The 16,107-nt window shown below is 39.4% G+C and overlaps 1 protein-coding gene across 1 annotated transcript in view; it reads left to right on the top strand.

Annotated features, from left to right (window-relative positions):
• Nucleotides 1-221: 221 nt before the first annotated feature.
• TPD52L1 (TPD52 like 1) overlaps nt 222-16,107 on the top strand; it is a 41,067-nt gene continuing 25,181 nt past the window's right edge. The window contains exons 1-2 of the mRNA XM_085314318.1: nt 222-332; nt 7,084-7,232. Of these exons, the coding sequence (XP_085170444.1) occupies nt 258-332; nt 7,084-7,232 (224 nt within the window). The 5' untranslated portion in view covers nt 222-257. The remainder of the gene's footprint in view (nt 333-7,083; nt 7,233-16,107) is intronic.

Below are 16,107 nucleotides of genomic sequence, written 5' to 3'. Positions count from 1 at the left end.
ATTTTGTACAGCATTTCTTATCTGACATTACCAGTAGCTTTTCAGAACCAGAGAGGCAGAATCCAAATTGCCTTTAGCAGGAAAGATTGTGGGTTTTTTAAGTGAGTGAACATTAAGTCAAGCTATGATTTTTTTTTTTTTTTAAGAGGATGTCTAGCTGAAATGGCTGAAATGATTGATAATAGCTGTCTTGACCTTTTAACTCTTTACTTTAAGGCCTGTTGGAAACACAGTCTTTGCATGAAACAGATGAAGACATGGTCACTGATGTTGATTTCACCAGTATGATTTCTGAAGAAGAAAAAGAAGAGTTAAAGACTGAGCTAGCCAAGGTAATGAATTTGAATCTCTGTAGGTGTTAATTTTTCTACTTCCTGAAACAGGAAGATACTAATTATATATTGAAGTTCACATCATAAAGGCATGCTCTTCCTTTTATTAAAATTCTTTTAGGCTAGAATTCTGTAAAATGATTCATTTCCTTAGATATTTTTGGAAGGTTAATCATCTTTTACCTGCTGATTGTAGAGATAAATATGCCATTTTAGTCAATAAATGTCATTTGTCTTTATTTATAAACTAGAATTTATGAAAAATGAAATCTGTTCTTCCTATTAGATCTATGTGCTACTATGGTGTGACTCCTGATGGAAAAGATTCTTTGTATAATACTCAAAGGGAAAGTTGATGATGATGATGTTTACAGATGATTACAGATTTTGCCACAGTTTTGCTTCCTTTTAGCACTGATGTGTTTAGAGGGTTATATTCTTGGTTTGCCTTTTTTTTTTTCCTTTTTGCTTAAGTAAAGAACTTCACAGCATGTCATGATACCATAACTTCTCAGAATGCCATGAAGAGGTTTTAAAAAATAATACTTAATAACAACAAGGTAGGAGGAAAGAAGCCTGAACTATGTGGTCCTTGTATTATAAAGCTTAAGAAGCTTGTTTCTGTTGGGCCTACAATGGAAGAGTGGATTCAGTTTTAATTACTTCTATTAAAGACTGCAGAAACAGCAGTGAAGTTCCTAAGTGGAAAATGAATGAATGGGAAGAAAATGAGGATTTATTTATTTTATATAGGAGAGAAATAATARAAGTCACAGTTGTATGAGGGAGGAGGATTTTTTTATTTTTGTCTTAATTGAAATAAAGAATGGTTAAGAGAATAGATTGGAAACCTCATATAGCAAAAATAGACTGTCAGCCAACTTGAAGGGTAGGAAGTTGAAAATTTGGAACCGTGAGCGTATACCCTCAAAATGTAAACACACTAGGAAAAAAGCATTTCCTATTAAGTCCATTCTTCCTCAGTGCTCTCTGAAGTATCTGCTGCTATGAAACAGAATAGACTCACGCAGAGAATAGTTCTTCTGCAGAAATTAATCCCTCTCCTTCATATAACAAAATATCATAGAATCATAGAATGGTAAGGTTGGAAGGGACCTCTGGAGATCATCTAATTCAACCCTCAGGGTAGCCCATGACCTTGGCATTAGCAGCACCACGCTCTAACCAACTGAGCTAAACCTAACCCCGATTTAATGCTAGGTCATAATATTAAATACCTTAGAAGTCATATTCTTAACTTTCAAGTCATTCAACTGAAATGGTGRTTTACAATTCCTAGTGGGACAAAAAGCAAAGGATTTTTTTGTTTTAAAGTTATATCAAGCCTATTTTTCTGAGTTGTTACRTCACTTGTTCCTTCTTTGATGATCTTGTTACTTCAGTAATCAGCAAGAAGGAAGCTAGCGTTACGTATTAAGTTCATCTGCAGTAAGGTAGGAATTGTTTGTTTTTGACTTTTCCTCCCTGRTTCATTGTTGCTTTCTGTATACTTTTCTGGTGAAAGGGACTTGAGAGGGATGGAAGGAAGGAATACAAAAGAACTTCTGCAATCATCTGAGAATGATAAGCCTTTCYGAAGGGAGCTCATCCATGAGTTTCTGGGCATCCTTTCTGCTTACTAATTCCTGTGGGACTTGAGTATTCTCAGTGGCTCATGGCAGAAATGCTTTAATTTATGTACCAACATAGAACTGAGAGATTACCTTTCAAATATTACGATCTTAACTGACGTATAAATAATCTCCTGAATTGYTCACTGCAATTTATTGGTGTACAATTTACTCTTAAAAGCAAAACAAAATTGATAATATTCAAAGAAAAGTTTGGAAAAATTGAATAAGGAGTGAGCTAAGTCTAAACTTAAATGAGGCTTATGATTCTTAGRAAAAAAATTACAAAAAGATATGTAAGACTTCAGCTCCTTCAGAAAGTAAACTCAGTAGACACTGGATAATCTTTCCTTTCAAAAAGCTGCTTGCCTTAGCTTTAAGGTAGTGCTTTAAAGTAACCAGTGGTAGTTTTGTTTTCTTCCGTATCCGTATRTGTGGGTTAATATTGCCTATGTTAGCCTGCAGGAACAGTCGTCCTTTTCTTACTGCTCAGGGAGTTCCAAATCTTCCTTAGTGATGAGATCGGTTAATGTTTGATAGAATCAGGAACTATTGAGAGCACCTCGTGTGCATATGTTTAAATGGAGAAAATGAGCTCCATCTCTGTCTTCTGTATCTACTGTAGGTATTCTCTATCTTCTTCCCTTCCCTCCCAGCATTAAGAGGGAAATTTACACTATTGTTTTTCAGGTATGCTTGTTGTATCCTCTTTTCCCACTGCCCTGCTAGTTAGTCTTTTTATACTGCAAGYCCTTCAGTGAATGCACTAGCTCTGGTCTTGTATTTGTAGTCTGACTAGCACAGCAGGGCTCTGACTCTAATTGAGCCTTGGTGTTTCTACAGTGCAAGTAAAATAAATAAATGTTACAGGAACATCTGACAATCACCTGAATTATCAGAGGGCAGTCTGATGTTTCAGAATCATGGCAGAAAATTGTAGCCTAAAAGCTTTACACAAGATCAGAAGCAGATTTTCTTTTCTTCTCCCCTCGGTGGGAGTGCTGTGGTACAATCTCCTGAGTCATGACACTGAGGTTTTCTGGCTGTCCCGATCGATCGATTGCTACCATCTGTTGTCCTTCCATTCTACCCATCAAAGCAGTCATTTACTCCCTCTTGTCTTCCCCCTCCCATACCTTCACCATAGTAGCTATCTGATTTGACCTACAAGCTTTCCAGCTGGTCCAGAGTGTGTAACTGTRTATTTATTCTCAGTATGAGGAAAGATATGAGTACTTGTTTCTGCAGATCTGTGGGTAATTTTATTTATGAGTATCCTTGATGTCCCTGGGAGCCATTTACTCAAGTTAACCTATATGTTAACAGTCACTGAGCCTGGAGGTATAAACTTTGTGAAGAGTAACTATTGAGTAACAATCATCAGCTTAGTAAATAAAATAGATGGTCAAAATTTTGGGCTCTAGTAGATTAGCTTCATTGAGACATAATTTCTCTGTATGCCCACTGTAAGTTTCTATGCGTCTTTTGACGTAAAAAGGATTACATCAAAGAACATCATAGAGAAGATGTGGTCTTGTTTATTTGAAAGCCAAAGACATAAAGGAAAAGATGATTTTTGTGCTCATAAAGTGAACCTTTTTTCAGTTATCATGTATTCCCTCAGAGTTGCCCTTCTTTTGTTATAAGCACCATACCAGTGCTTGTCCTTTCATTTTACATTTTTTTTTTTTTTTGTCTTTCTGTTGCGCCTTTTCCGGCTTTTCTTACAGGCTATATGTATGCAACAAAGCAAAGGTTCAGTCCTGCTGCGGGCAGGCAGCTCCACACTACCTGCAGTCTAGCTGCTACAGTAGTAAACATGACGATGAGGGGTTAGATCGAACGYTGAGAACCCCTGGTATCTGCAAGCCTTAGCTCCATGATAAGAGAGGTTTTGTGGCAGTGTTCTTTCAGACTTTCTACCCCTTCCTGTGTGTTTTCACCTCCCTGCCTCCCAAGTGATTTTTGGCAGTGTGACTGGGATAGGCTATGCTGTGAACGCAGCTGCAGGGATGAAGTGTTACGGCATAGCCAAAGACAGATGTACCAGCTCACAGAGGCCAGTGCAAGCTCCGTGGGCCAGCACAGCTCCCAGGGCCTCCTGTCAGGGAGTCCTGGCCTTTGTTTCCCCGCCAAGGTTGGGTTTACCGTAGTCGCTCATCAGTTTGTGTGAACATGATGTGGTGCTGCCAGTGTTGCTTATTTAACTCACTTTTTATTTCTTTAAACAATGCCTAGTGAAGCCTATCCTTCAGGTAATTCATGCTCAGAAACAGTCACATCTGCCTTAATTTCAGTAAAAATAGTAAAAAATAGTATTTTGGTAAAAATGATATGTGTCTGTGACTTTGTGTTCAACCAGCATGCTGCTTGTGCTGGTTTAGTTGGTCACTGCTTTCTTTTCCTCTTCACTTCCAGCCCTTGTTTCTGTTCCCTGTGCTGTAAAGGCACAGGCACTTGTGCAGCTCTCAGCACTAGATCTAGGAACTGACCTAGCTGAAACGTGTGTCCGTTTTTTCTGTGCTGGTTCTATACTGGGAAAACACTTTAAAATTCTGTCTTTTTTKGGGGGGGGGGCGCATTTGTGTGCTGGACTAACTACCCATGAACTCTGTTGTCTTCCCTCCATATTATTTGTGCCAGATTGCAGAGATCTGTCTGTATTTGTACATCTCTTGGGAACTCACCTTGTGTGATTTACATGTTAGGTTAGCCAGCTGCTCTTAGGAATCAATTTCTTAGGTGGTCAGCTCTTCTTCCTGCTTTTACAGGTGTCCCACGCAGTAACAGAGGAAAGAAGAAATAGCAATTAACTGTGATTGTAAAGCCTGCAAAGTGGAGAAGTGTTGTACCTATATGCATTCGTTATAAGCTTTTAGTCCTCATGTTTCTCTCCTCTGTAAGTGTATTTCTGTTGACCTAAGCCCTACTTTCATAATGGAGTCTGCATTTGTAATGATGGACTTTTCAAAAATCCCTAAGCGGGGATGCCGGACTTCCATGGGAGCTAGGATTGTAACCTGCTTAAATGATTTTGGAGATCCCACTAAGTCCCTAACCTATTTTGCCTGCATTCTGTYTTCACTTATATCTGAGCATTTTAGGGAGACTATATACCTACTGTTATTTTAGAAAGACAGAATTTGAGGAGGATGTTGTCAGTTTAAAACCAGATTCTGGTCTCTAAAGGAAAGCAACTTACTATCKTTAGTATGGCCAAAAATGTTGTTCATACTTAAGTCACTGGGCACAGGGTTAAGGCTTGCTTAAGGCTTTACAGCTTTAGGTGTCTATTCAGCTGAACAGATGGAAAGTAATTGTAATAGAAGCCTTTGGATCTTCACATATCTAGCTACATGGTGACCAGCCTAGTACTAGTCCGTATGGAAAGCATTAATTTTTAAGTACCTGTAATCATACTGGTGTTGGTTTACATTAAATTCTTTAATAGTGTTACTGAGGCAAATTTGTGCACTAAAGGGTTTGCTGTGGGTAGGAAACAGTTACGGAGAATTCTAAAATYTGTCATCTTAGGAGTGCTGAAATTTTTGAAATTTCTTCTTTCTGTAAGCGTTTACGCAGTAAACCTCTCAGAATAGACCCTCATGCTGCCTCTGGCAATGTTCCATTTTCATGTTAGGAATATAATGGAGCATAAAGGATATGGGAAGAGAATGAAGCAGTTTTGGATCATTGTTTATTCTACTGATGAAGTGGTGGCATCACAGAAATCCGTGAATATTGGTATCTGCTTCACTGAGGTCATGATTTTGCTTTGTGTTCACAGTCTTACTGCTTAATTCCTGAGCTACTTGAATAATATAGATAGCAGGTGCCTGTGACAAAGGAGAAATTGATAGGTGGAGGATTAAACAGTGAGACTTTTCAAAGAACAATGGACTTGCAACCAGTTTTACAGGAAAACAGAATGCATGAGTGTGCAAGATAAAAAATAATGCTAACATCCTAAATATAGCCCTAAAGGTCAGCAACTGATTCGGCTGGTGCTTGCCTCATTGTCAGCCACCTATGGAGTTAAATCACAGTAAGACTGTCATTCCAGGGAACTTAACATATGGTTATAAGATGCGTTAACATATGTTATCCTATTAACATATGGAGGAAGGCACGCAGTTGGTAAGGGAGCTTCTAAATGTGAAGTGAAAGGCAGCTGCTCTCATRTTGCTTACCCTTGTTAGCTTCAGTAGCTCTGAGTGCTGCTTGTGTAACCAGCTCAGGAGGTTTTCCTGGTGAAGAATTCAAACCCATGCTCACAGGAATGCTACCAAGGAGTAAAACATCAGAATCAATGGCAAACATGTCAGTGGTCTCTTTTCTTAGTCAAGTGTTCAGCTCATTGCCTTGCTGAAACAGTATTTTGTTTTAAATGCCTTTAAAATAATGTCCGCTGCAGGGAGAGCAACATTCCTGTGTTTGGGTTGGCTTGAATTTGCACAGTTTGGTTAATGAGCAGGAGCTCTGAATAGGCTAATCCACTGTGTCTGTTGGGTGATTCAGTACTTCAGGTAGGATCTGTTCATTCATGTTAAAAGTCCATTTCCGATGTATTTTTCTTTTAGTATTTTGGAATATGGCCTACACTAAAGGAGTAAAACTTGTGAGGAGGACCTTAGGTTTTTTATGTTCTTTACTAAAATATTATCCTTTTTTTAACATCTGCTTCTAAAAATTTTTAATCTATTTTTTTCATGAGAGTGGAAGACTAAAAAGCTGCAAATAGGAACTTAAAAACTTGTGCTTTCAAGGAGACATTTCTGTCTGGATTATCTAGTCTTCTCTTTTTCTACACATTCCCATTTTATCTGTGAATTAAAAATTGATGTTTGAGAATCCCTAAAGTCCTAAGGCAGATCACAGATGCACGTGTATGCACATATATAGCAGAGAGATATTATTTATAGTAGAATGGTAATTTTGACTGTGTTCTGGATGCATCTTTTTGATCTCCACAAGCATGTGATTCTCATTCTGTCTCTCTAGTCCTGTATGAAAAATGCAAGTTCAAATGACACTCATTCCATCTTTTAACATAGTTACTCTTTTTATGGAACAGGCTAACACTTTTCTTCTTTCTCCTCCTCCTCCTTTCTTTTACTCAGCTAGAGGAAGAAATTTCAACTTTGCGGCAAGTATTAGCAGCCAAAGAAAAGCACCTCATGGAAATTAAACAAAAGCTTGGCATAAGTCTGATGAATGAACTGAAGCAGAACTTTAGCAAAAGCTGGCATGATATGCAGACAACTTCTGCGTGAGTACAGACCTTGCACAAGTTCATTCTTTGTACGTTGTGTATATTGGTTGCTTTGTCCTGATGAGCCCTCATATGAAGCTTAGCAGTTGAAATACCTGCCAGCAGGAGCAGATGACAGGAATGAGTACATCAGGCTTCTTAAAACAGTAAGGAGACATGGCGGGGGGAGGGGGAACCAGCCTTCCACAACARCAACAAAACGATTTGCTACTCTGTTGAACTTCACTCTTACAAAATTACAGCTAAGACTGCCAGGGCACCAAGGAGGTCATCTTCCTGTCCCATGACACATTTCTACTAAGTCCTTACTGGGGAGAGAAAGAACTCTTTTATTTCATCTCAAAGTATTATATTTTTCAGCCTCTATGGGAGAAAATGTTTTTTTTTTTTTTTAAAAAAAAAAGTTTCAAAATATCAGCAACAATTTAAACCAAAAAGTAYTATCATCTCAATTGTAAAGAATACTGACAGAATTGATGTGATGCAGAATTGTTATTCCTGCTTTTAGTTGTCCGAAAGAAACAACAAAAAGCTAGAAGAATAACTTTATCGCCTTTGACGTTAACATGTACCCACGTACGTCAAGTACTTTGTTACGAGCCAGTAGTCTGTGCAAGTCACTTAAGGCTATCACAGCCTCCATTTAGGACTATGCAGAATGGATAACTAGCTCACAAGAGTCTAGTAAAACCTGGCTTGTACATATGAGCAGCTCTGGGTTCCTCCAATGAAAAGTAATTTAGAAGTGTAAAAAACTGATACACCACTTTTCAGTGCAGAAATGAGTATTGAAATTTTGGTGGTGGTGGTAGAACTGTTGTTGAAATGGTTTTTATTTGAATTATTTTTTTCTAGAAGCAAACCAATTATACTCTGGCAGTCTGTAGTCTAACTCAGTTGCTGCCTTCCAGRAAGGTGCCTTCTGAAAATTTACTGATTGTTTGGGGAGCACAGTTCTTATTTGGATTGCAACTTGGAGGCCTTTGGTCTTGCACAGAAAAGGAATTAAAAATGATGTTTAGAAATAATGATAAGACATACCCTTGAATCTGCCAGAAAAARATGTTCATACCCAGGACAGACAGCACTTCTTCTAAACACTTTTTATTTTGTATCTCCGGTATAAAAGCTGATGAAAAATGGAGTGTCACAGAGAGAGACGTTAAATAATCATGAGTTCCAAAGCTCCAGGAAGGCCATGGTAGTTACTGGGGGGCTGGTCTCAGCTTCATACTGAGCTTTATGCACACTGTATTYCTCTACAAATTCTTGGGCTGAATTAATAGCAATATTAATAGAAAGGAGAACTAACCTTACATCAAGTGCAGTCTGAAAAGCTACTCCTCTTTTTTTTTCCTTTTTTTTTTCTTAATTGACAATTGGATTTGAGACTGTCAGAGAGGAGCAAGAGTGAGGTACTCTGCAAACTGGGAGCTGACAGCAAGGCAAGCAGGGCAGTGGCTTCACACACAGGGCTACAGTCCTACAGTAGTCAGACAGTGAAAGCAAAGAAGGTTAGGTTCAATGACAGTAGACGGGGTCAAGCCAGGAGTCCAGTTCTCCAGAGAAGTCTGTAGTGATGAGGCTAGTCTCAGGTCAAGGCAAGAAGTCAAATCTGCAGATCAGGTTCAGTGAGATGCGTGGCCAGACACATTTGTACGTGTAATATAGCTCAAACAAGACTAAGGGCTTGAACACACTCTGAGCTTAAATGCAGCTCCCAGGTGAAGGCAAGAGGCATCCATCATGTCTTCTCCCAACTCTTTCTTACACAGTGTTGTCACCACAGTCTGACCCAAGGTTACACAACTGTGCCATGCCAGAACTGACCCTGAGCACAGGCAGGCAAAGCAATAGGAGTGGAAGAAGACATTGCAGTGGAAAAAGACAAAAATGTACATTTTCTACTAAAATACACGTTTTTTTCCCCCTTTTAATGAAAAGTCAAACAAGGCATAATGTCTCTAATGGGAATTGTAGTTTGCATATCTTTAACCTTTGGCCAGTTTCTCTTTTGGCAGTCATGAGGTCCCATTCCTCATGATCTATCACTGACAGGGGCACCCTTTTTGCCCTCAGTGAGGGAGTGTGGTGTTTTCTGGGAGAGAGTAGTCTAGAGAAATTGAGCTTTGAGAGGAGGCACTGAGAGGAGAGAAGGGGCACAAGGTACTTAAACTACAGTGCCTGGGAGACGCTGGCAAAATTTCAGAATAAAAATTTCCATTTTTATGTGAAATTTGGTAGCATATTCCAAGGCAGCTTTCCATTCTTCCTTCATAATGTGGACGTTTCCTGCAAGGGTAAAGAGACTTGAGATTTTAGCAGTAGGGTACTGCTCATCTTTAAGATGAGTTTCAGAAACAACAAGCCATTAGGCATTCAGTGTCCATGGTTGATTATTTGGGCTTGAGCACAGAGTTCATTTGTGCCCTTGCAAATCCTGATGTCTGTGGTCCAACTGTGTAAGGTGCTGTATAATTCTGACTGACACTTAATGATCCCAATGTAAATTGTAGAAATTCAGTATTCTAAAGAATGGATATATTAAGTAGTAGAGGTGATTCATTGTTGTTACATCAAAATAGCAATGTGATAGCGTACCTCACCAAGATTTTCAGATTTAGTATGAATGAAAAGCCTGTATTAAAAAATTAAATTCAAAATATTTACATGCCTGTATTTTAGGCTCCCACATCCACAGTTAGTCACTTTTAATTTTTAAAAAAGACCTGATTTTAGGGAGGCAAATTTTGCTTTTACCAAATCTTACTGGATTTTGCAGATGCTGTGCTTTTGTGGAAATTAAAGCCACTTTTCTTTAATGGGGAGAGTTTCAAAGCCACAAAGAACAATTAAGCACTAGATTGTTCTCTTATTATTAATAATAATTTCTCAAGCTCTCTATTTAGGGATGGATTCTTAGGGTTAGAGTAGGCTTAGAGATAGAGGAGTGGATTTCTCTCACAAGCAATTACGTAAAGTGTGTCTGAACACCTAGTTAAGACTCGGTACCTAAGTCGTAATTGGAATGAATGCCGCCTGGAATGACTAAATGTAAACTTGGATTCCTGATTCTTTTTGAGCATCTAAGTTTTAAAAGGTTGGGCAGGTAGTTATAGAGTTAGCCTAAGCATACTTGACATGTAAATGTCAGAAATTATTAGTAGAGGATTCTGTTATGATTAAAAAAAAAATTAGTTTTCACAGTGATAAAAAACAGAGCTGGAGATTAATGGGCTGATGGCCTGCATAGAGTCAGGATTTTAATGTGTTGAGCGCACAGAACTGCACAAAGTCTGCTTCCTTTCATGCTTCAGGATACACAAAACCAATTCCTGCCACCTCTAGTAGGACGTTATATTTGCAACAGTAGCATGCTGCTTTTTTTGTACCAAATCAGCATTTTTATCAACTTTATTTCTCTCTTAAAAAAAAAAAGAAAAAAGAAAAAGAAAAAAAGAAAAAATGTAATGCTATTTGTATTTTTCATCTTAGTAAAAAATATACCTGGAAGTCATTCACTTACTACGATGACCAGAAGCATAATGCCTTTTTACATATTCTATGCTCATTTCTTCTGCTACTCTTCAGTGCATTGATTTTTAGTATAATCTCTGTGTTAGGGAAGGCAGGGGGTGTCTACTGTAGAGCATATCAATAACTKGAGAGCAAATGATTGCCTTAAGTTTAATTTTCTTTTGTGATTATGAGACATTCAGCTGGAATGACTTCCCCCACACACCTTTGTTAAAAAGATCAAGTTTTCAGTGAATAGAGGTGGGTGGATATTCAGTTGGCTTCTAACAATGCAGTTTTTAATTTATATTTTAAATATAGATAATTTTTATTTAGATGCTAGAAGCAAGATAATGTTAGTGGCTTATAGGGTTAGTTATTTTAGGGTAAAGAATCAATAAAAATGTACAGAGAGTGTAATTTAATTTTTCTAATTAACATTGTGCTGCAAAGGAAAGGTTTTATGTAACCTGAACACAATATGTTTACTTAGTTAACCTATTTGATTGATGGAGCTYTAGTAAAGTATCCACAGCTCTTTCTACAGTATTACTCAAAATGTGTACCCTTCCATATTTCAGATTTTCACTGCATAGTATATTAAGACACGAAGATGACTTCTGTGAAGAATAGCCTACTTTTGTACAGCATCACACGATAAATGAGGTTAGAAGGGACCTCTGGAGATCACTTAGTCGATCCCTCTGCTCAAAGCGGGGTCAGCTAGAGCAGGTTGCTTTGAACCATGTCCAGTCATGTTTTGAGCATCTCCAAGGATAGGGACAACACAGCCATTTTGGACAACCTGTTCTAGTGCCCAGTCATCCTTAGAGTAAAAGCTTTTTCTTATGTTTAAATGAAATTTCTTGTATTTTGATTTGTGCCTTTCCTTTGTCCTGTCACTGGGCACCACTGAGAAGAGTCTGAGTCCATCTTCACACTCTCCCATCAGATATTTATACATATTAATAAGAAACACTACACCCCACCCCAAGCCTTCTCTTCTCTATTAATCCTCTCTCTCTTAACATCTGCTCCTATGACAGATGCTCCAGTCCCTTAATCATCTCAGTTGCGCATTGCCAAACTCTCTCCAGTGTGTCCATGTCTCTCTTGTACTGGGGAGCCCAGCATTTGATGCAGCATTCTGGATGTGGCCTCAGCACGGCTGAGTAGAGGGGAATGTCGCTTCCCTCAGCCTGTTGGCAACGATCTTCCTAATGCCATCCAGGATACCATTCGGTTTCCTTGACATGAGGGTGCACTGCTGGCACATGACCACCTTGGTGCCCAGCAGGACCCCCAGATCTTTCCAGATGAACGGCCTCCAGTGTGTACTGGTGCATGGGGTTATTTCTACCCAGGAGAAGGTCTTCGCATTTTCCTTTATTGAACTTTGTAAGATTCATGTTGTTCAATTTCTGCAGCCAGAAGAGTTCCTCTGAATGGTAGCGCAAACCTGTGGTATACTAACCACTCTTCCCACTTTTGTGTCATATGCAAACTTGCTGAGGATGTGCTCTGTGTTGCTGATCACAGCCCTCTTGACCCTGGCAGTTCAGCCAGTTTACAGTCCACTTTACTGTGAACTATCTGTCTAGCTCATATTCTATCATCTTGTCTAAGAGAATGTTATAGGGAGATAGCGCTGAAAGAATCATCTTTCAGAGGATCAAGGTGAGGCTGACTGGCCTGTAATTCCTTCTTCTTGTCCTCCTTAAAGATAGGAGTGTGATTTGCTTTCTTCTGGTCCCAATCACCATGAACTTTACAAATGAATCGAAAGTGGCCTTGCCAGCTAACTCCCTCAACACTAATGGGTGCATCCCATCAGGTGCCATGGACTAATGTAAGTCCAGGTTGTTTAAATGTACCCTAACATGATCTTTCTCTGCCGGGGTAAGTAGTCTTTGTCTCAGACTTCCTGCTGTCTCAGGGGCCTGATATTCCTAATGGGTGTCTTACCAGAAAAGAGTGATGCAAAGAAGACATTGAGTACCTTGGCCTTTTCTATGTCCTTTATCTCCAGGTTCCCTGCCTCATTTAGCAGTGAACCTGGATTTCCCTAGTCCTCCTTTTGCAGCTGATATACCTATAGAAGCCCGTCTTGTTGCACTTCATTTCTCTCACCAAACTCAACCCCAGATGGGCTTTCTTAACCCCATCCCTGCATGCTTGGAGAGYGTCTTTGTATTCCTTCTGGGTCACCTCTCTGTATCTCCACCTTTTCTGTGTGTCCTTTTTATATTTGAGTTTAGCTAGTAGCTCCTTGTTCATCCATGCAGGCCTCCTGCTACCTTTGCTTGATTGGGATAGACGTGATTTGCCTGTTGGGATGAACCATTCTTGAYCTTGGAGAAGATAATCCTTGAAAAGTAACCAGCTTTCCTGCACCCCTTTTCTCTCCAATGCTGTGCCCTTTGGGATTCTTCCACACAGATCCTGAACAGCTCAAAGTCTGAAGTCCAGAGTTGTGAGCCACCTTTTTGCCCTCTCTGTCTTCGTAGGAGTTCTTGAAATCCACCATCGCATGATTGCTGCAGCCAAGGCTGCCCCAAACCTTCACATCCTCAACGAGTTCTTACTTATTTGTAAGTATTGAGGTCTGACAGATTGTCTCCTCTCATCAGCTCCTTCATTGCCTGTGTTAGGAAGTTGTCACCAATATGCTTCAGAAACCTCTCAGATAGTTTATAATTCAAGTGGTAGCTCATGTACTCTTTGAGGACCAAGACTTACAAATGTGAGGCTTCTTCCAGTTGTATGAAGAAGGCCTTCTCTGCTTATTCCTGATCATACAGTCTACAGCAAGTATCTACTATAATGTTACCCATGCTGGTCTTCCTGCTAATCCTGACGCATAAGCTCTCAGCTGGCACACTATCCCTCGCTTGTCACAGCTCTATGTATTTCCCCTACTCTCTCCCATACTGGGTAACTCCCCTTCCTCATTATCCTGGGCTGTCATTCCTATAGACCTTGAGTATGCCATCCATTGCAGCGCTCCAGTCGTGAAGTATCCCACCACGTCTCCGTTAAACTGTAAAATAGTACTGTTCTTCCAGTTAAATCCAACTAAAGAATTGCATTGTGTTGTGAGGGTTAAGGGCACGAGGGTAAGATTACAAGGATTAATGCATCCTCCTCGCCAATCTCTCACATGAAGTACTAGAAATAGGTTCACAAGATACCTTGGCCTTTGGTAAGCACTTATGTTGTCACTGTGCCTAGCTTTGTCCCTTAGCTTTTAAGTTGGTGCTCTTCTGTACTTCTCTGGTAAAAACAATAGGATATTATAGTGTTGTCTTCCATAATTTTGGGACTATGGAGTTCCCAAGGATCAATTACACCCAGATTGTTCTGCAAAATTACCCACCAATAACCTCACTCCAGCCTAATAGCTTCCAGAAGTTCCTTTGTTGGTCTGTCTTCAAAATGTTAGGAACTGTTAGAAAACATAGGCCTCTTCTGGTTTAGATGAATAACCTTTCAACCCCAACAGATGTATAGTAAAATAACTATAGGGATAGCTTCCACAGAGATGAAGACTTCTATTTTTATATTAAAAACTGAAAAAGCAGTGAGCACTCTAGATRTTCAGATCACTGCAAGGAGGAATTCTACTATGGTCAATAAATCACTAGAACAGTGAAAAACTTAAAGAAAACCTGTTCTCTCCTTGAGAGCTGCAGTAGTGAAATGAAGTGAAATGTCTCAAAGCCCATATTCTTGGTGATTCCAGGCGTGGGATCAGGACTACTTTGAGGTGATGGAAAGTGAAAACATGAGAGTGCCAACTAAGATATTCCTTAGTCTTCTCTCAAAGCTCTATTTTTAGAATGACTTTTCATCTTTTGTCCTCACAGATGAAAATTTTTACATATTATAGGAACAGAATATCTCATTAATTAGTGGCCAGAAATAAGAGATCTGCAAGTGCTAGCTCCTAACAACATGTCTCCTAGACAGTGCCTGGGGCTTTCTCAAGTGCTGTCTGTCTTCTGAAGCCTGTTTAGGAAGAGTCATTCAGAATAAACAGCTCTATCCTTACCTGAGATTTGGAAGAGGAACATTCAGCATGGACTGGGCCTTTCCCTCCAGAGAGAGAGAGAAGGGATCCCCTCTGGGACTACCAATTGAAAACTGTGTGAGTAATATTAGTTCTGTTGATAGGAGGAGGATAGATACTTGTATTACAAGATGTAAGATATAAGTTTCCATAAGTAGTGAGAGTTTATGTTTTTGTGAATTTCTGCCAGGTGATAAGAAAATAGAAAGCAATAGTTGCACTGCAGGAGTTTGGGGATTTAAAAAACTGTGATACTTGTTGCCTTCATTAGTATAACTTTAAATATATAGTAATGTGTTCTAGAGGATCTGAATTTTCTCAGGAAGTCAGACGGAATTTAGTCTGACTTAGTCCTGCTGTGTCATTTAGGAACTCGGCATACTGCATTCCCCGACACACTTGTAATGAGTGATAGTAAAAGAAACATGAGGGCTTCTGTTCATTGAAATGAGTAATCGCCCAGTGATATTTTCATCTTTAAACATACAAGTAAGTGTAGTAATTGTGTAAGTGAAGCAAGCATGGTGCCTGTTTGTGAACATGTGCTCTAAGCAAAGGGGCCCTTGCTTCGACTGACCTTATGTGTCCTTTTGGTCAGACCAGCTGATGTTCATGCCTTCCTCAAAGTCATTTTTTGCCACTTTTCCACATACTGCTCTGCCTTTGAACATAGAAGGGTGAATGAAATGTGTGGGGTCATGGAAAATAAGTCTGAAAAAGAAACTCTGAAAAGTCACCTAATCCATTCCCATTGTTCTGTGTCCAACTGTTTGCACCAGAAACTTCAGCTAGTGGTAATTCTATAGCTGTTTCAGGTGCTGTGCTGGATCACTGAAATATCGTGTTAGTTTCGTAGGAACAACCCACCSTCATTATGACTTTGAACCAGAAACTATACATGTATGTATATTATATGTGTATYTAATTACAAGGAGGGGAGAAGGGGCTGTAAACTAGAATCCCTGAAATAATGGAGAAGGAAAAAGGAAAGGAAAGGAAGGGATAGAAGGGAAGAGAAGGAAAGAAAAGGCAGGAAAAGGCAGGGGACGAAAAGGCAGGAAAAGGCGGGGAAGAATGGAAGAGAATGAGATGGAAAGGAATGGAACTGAAAGGCAAGGAAGGAAAGGAAGAAATGAAAGGAAGGCAAAAGAGGGGGAGGGAAAGGAAAGCCAAGGCAAGAAAACACAGAAAAAGGAAGAGAGAGAAGGAAAAAGAAAGGCAACAAAAGGGAGAAGAGGCAAGAAGAAGGCAGGAAAGCAGAGGAAGGAACAAAAGGCAAAAAAAAAA

This window comes from Rhea americana, unplaced genomic scaffold (assembly GCF_003343005.1).
Source record: "Rhea americana isolate MKP2758 unplaced genomic scaffold, rheAme1 scaffold_110, whole genome shotgun sequence".
Taxonomy (NCBI): Eukaryota; Metazoa; Chordata; class Aves; order Rheiformes; family Rheidae; genus Rhea; species Rhea americana.
Note: the sequence above shows the minus strand (reverse complement) of the source record. Positions and strands in the feature narration are given on the sequence as shown.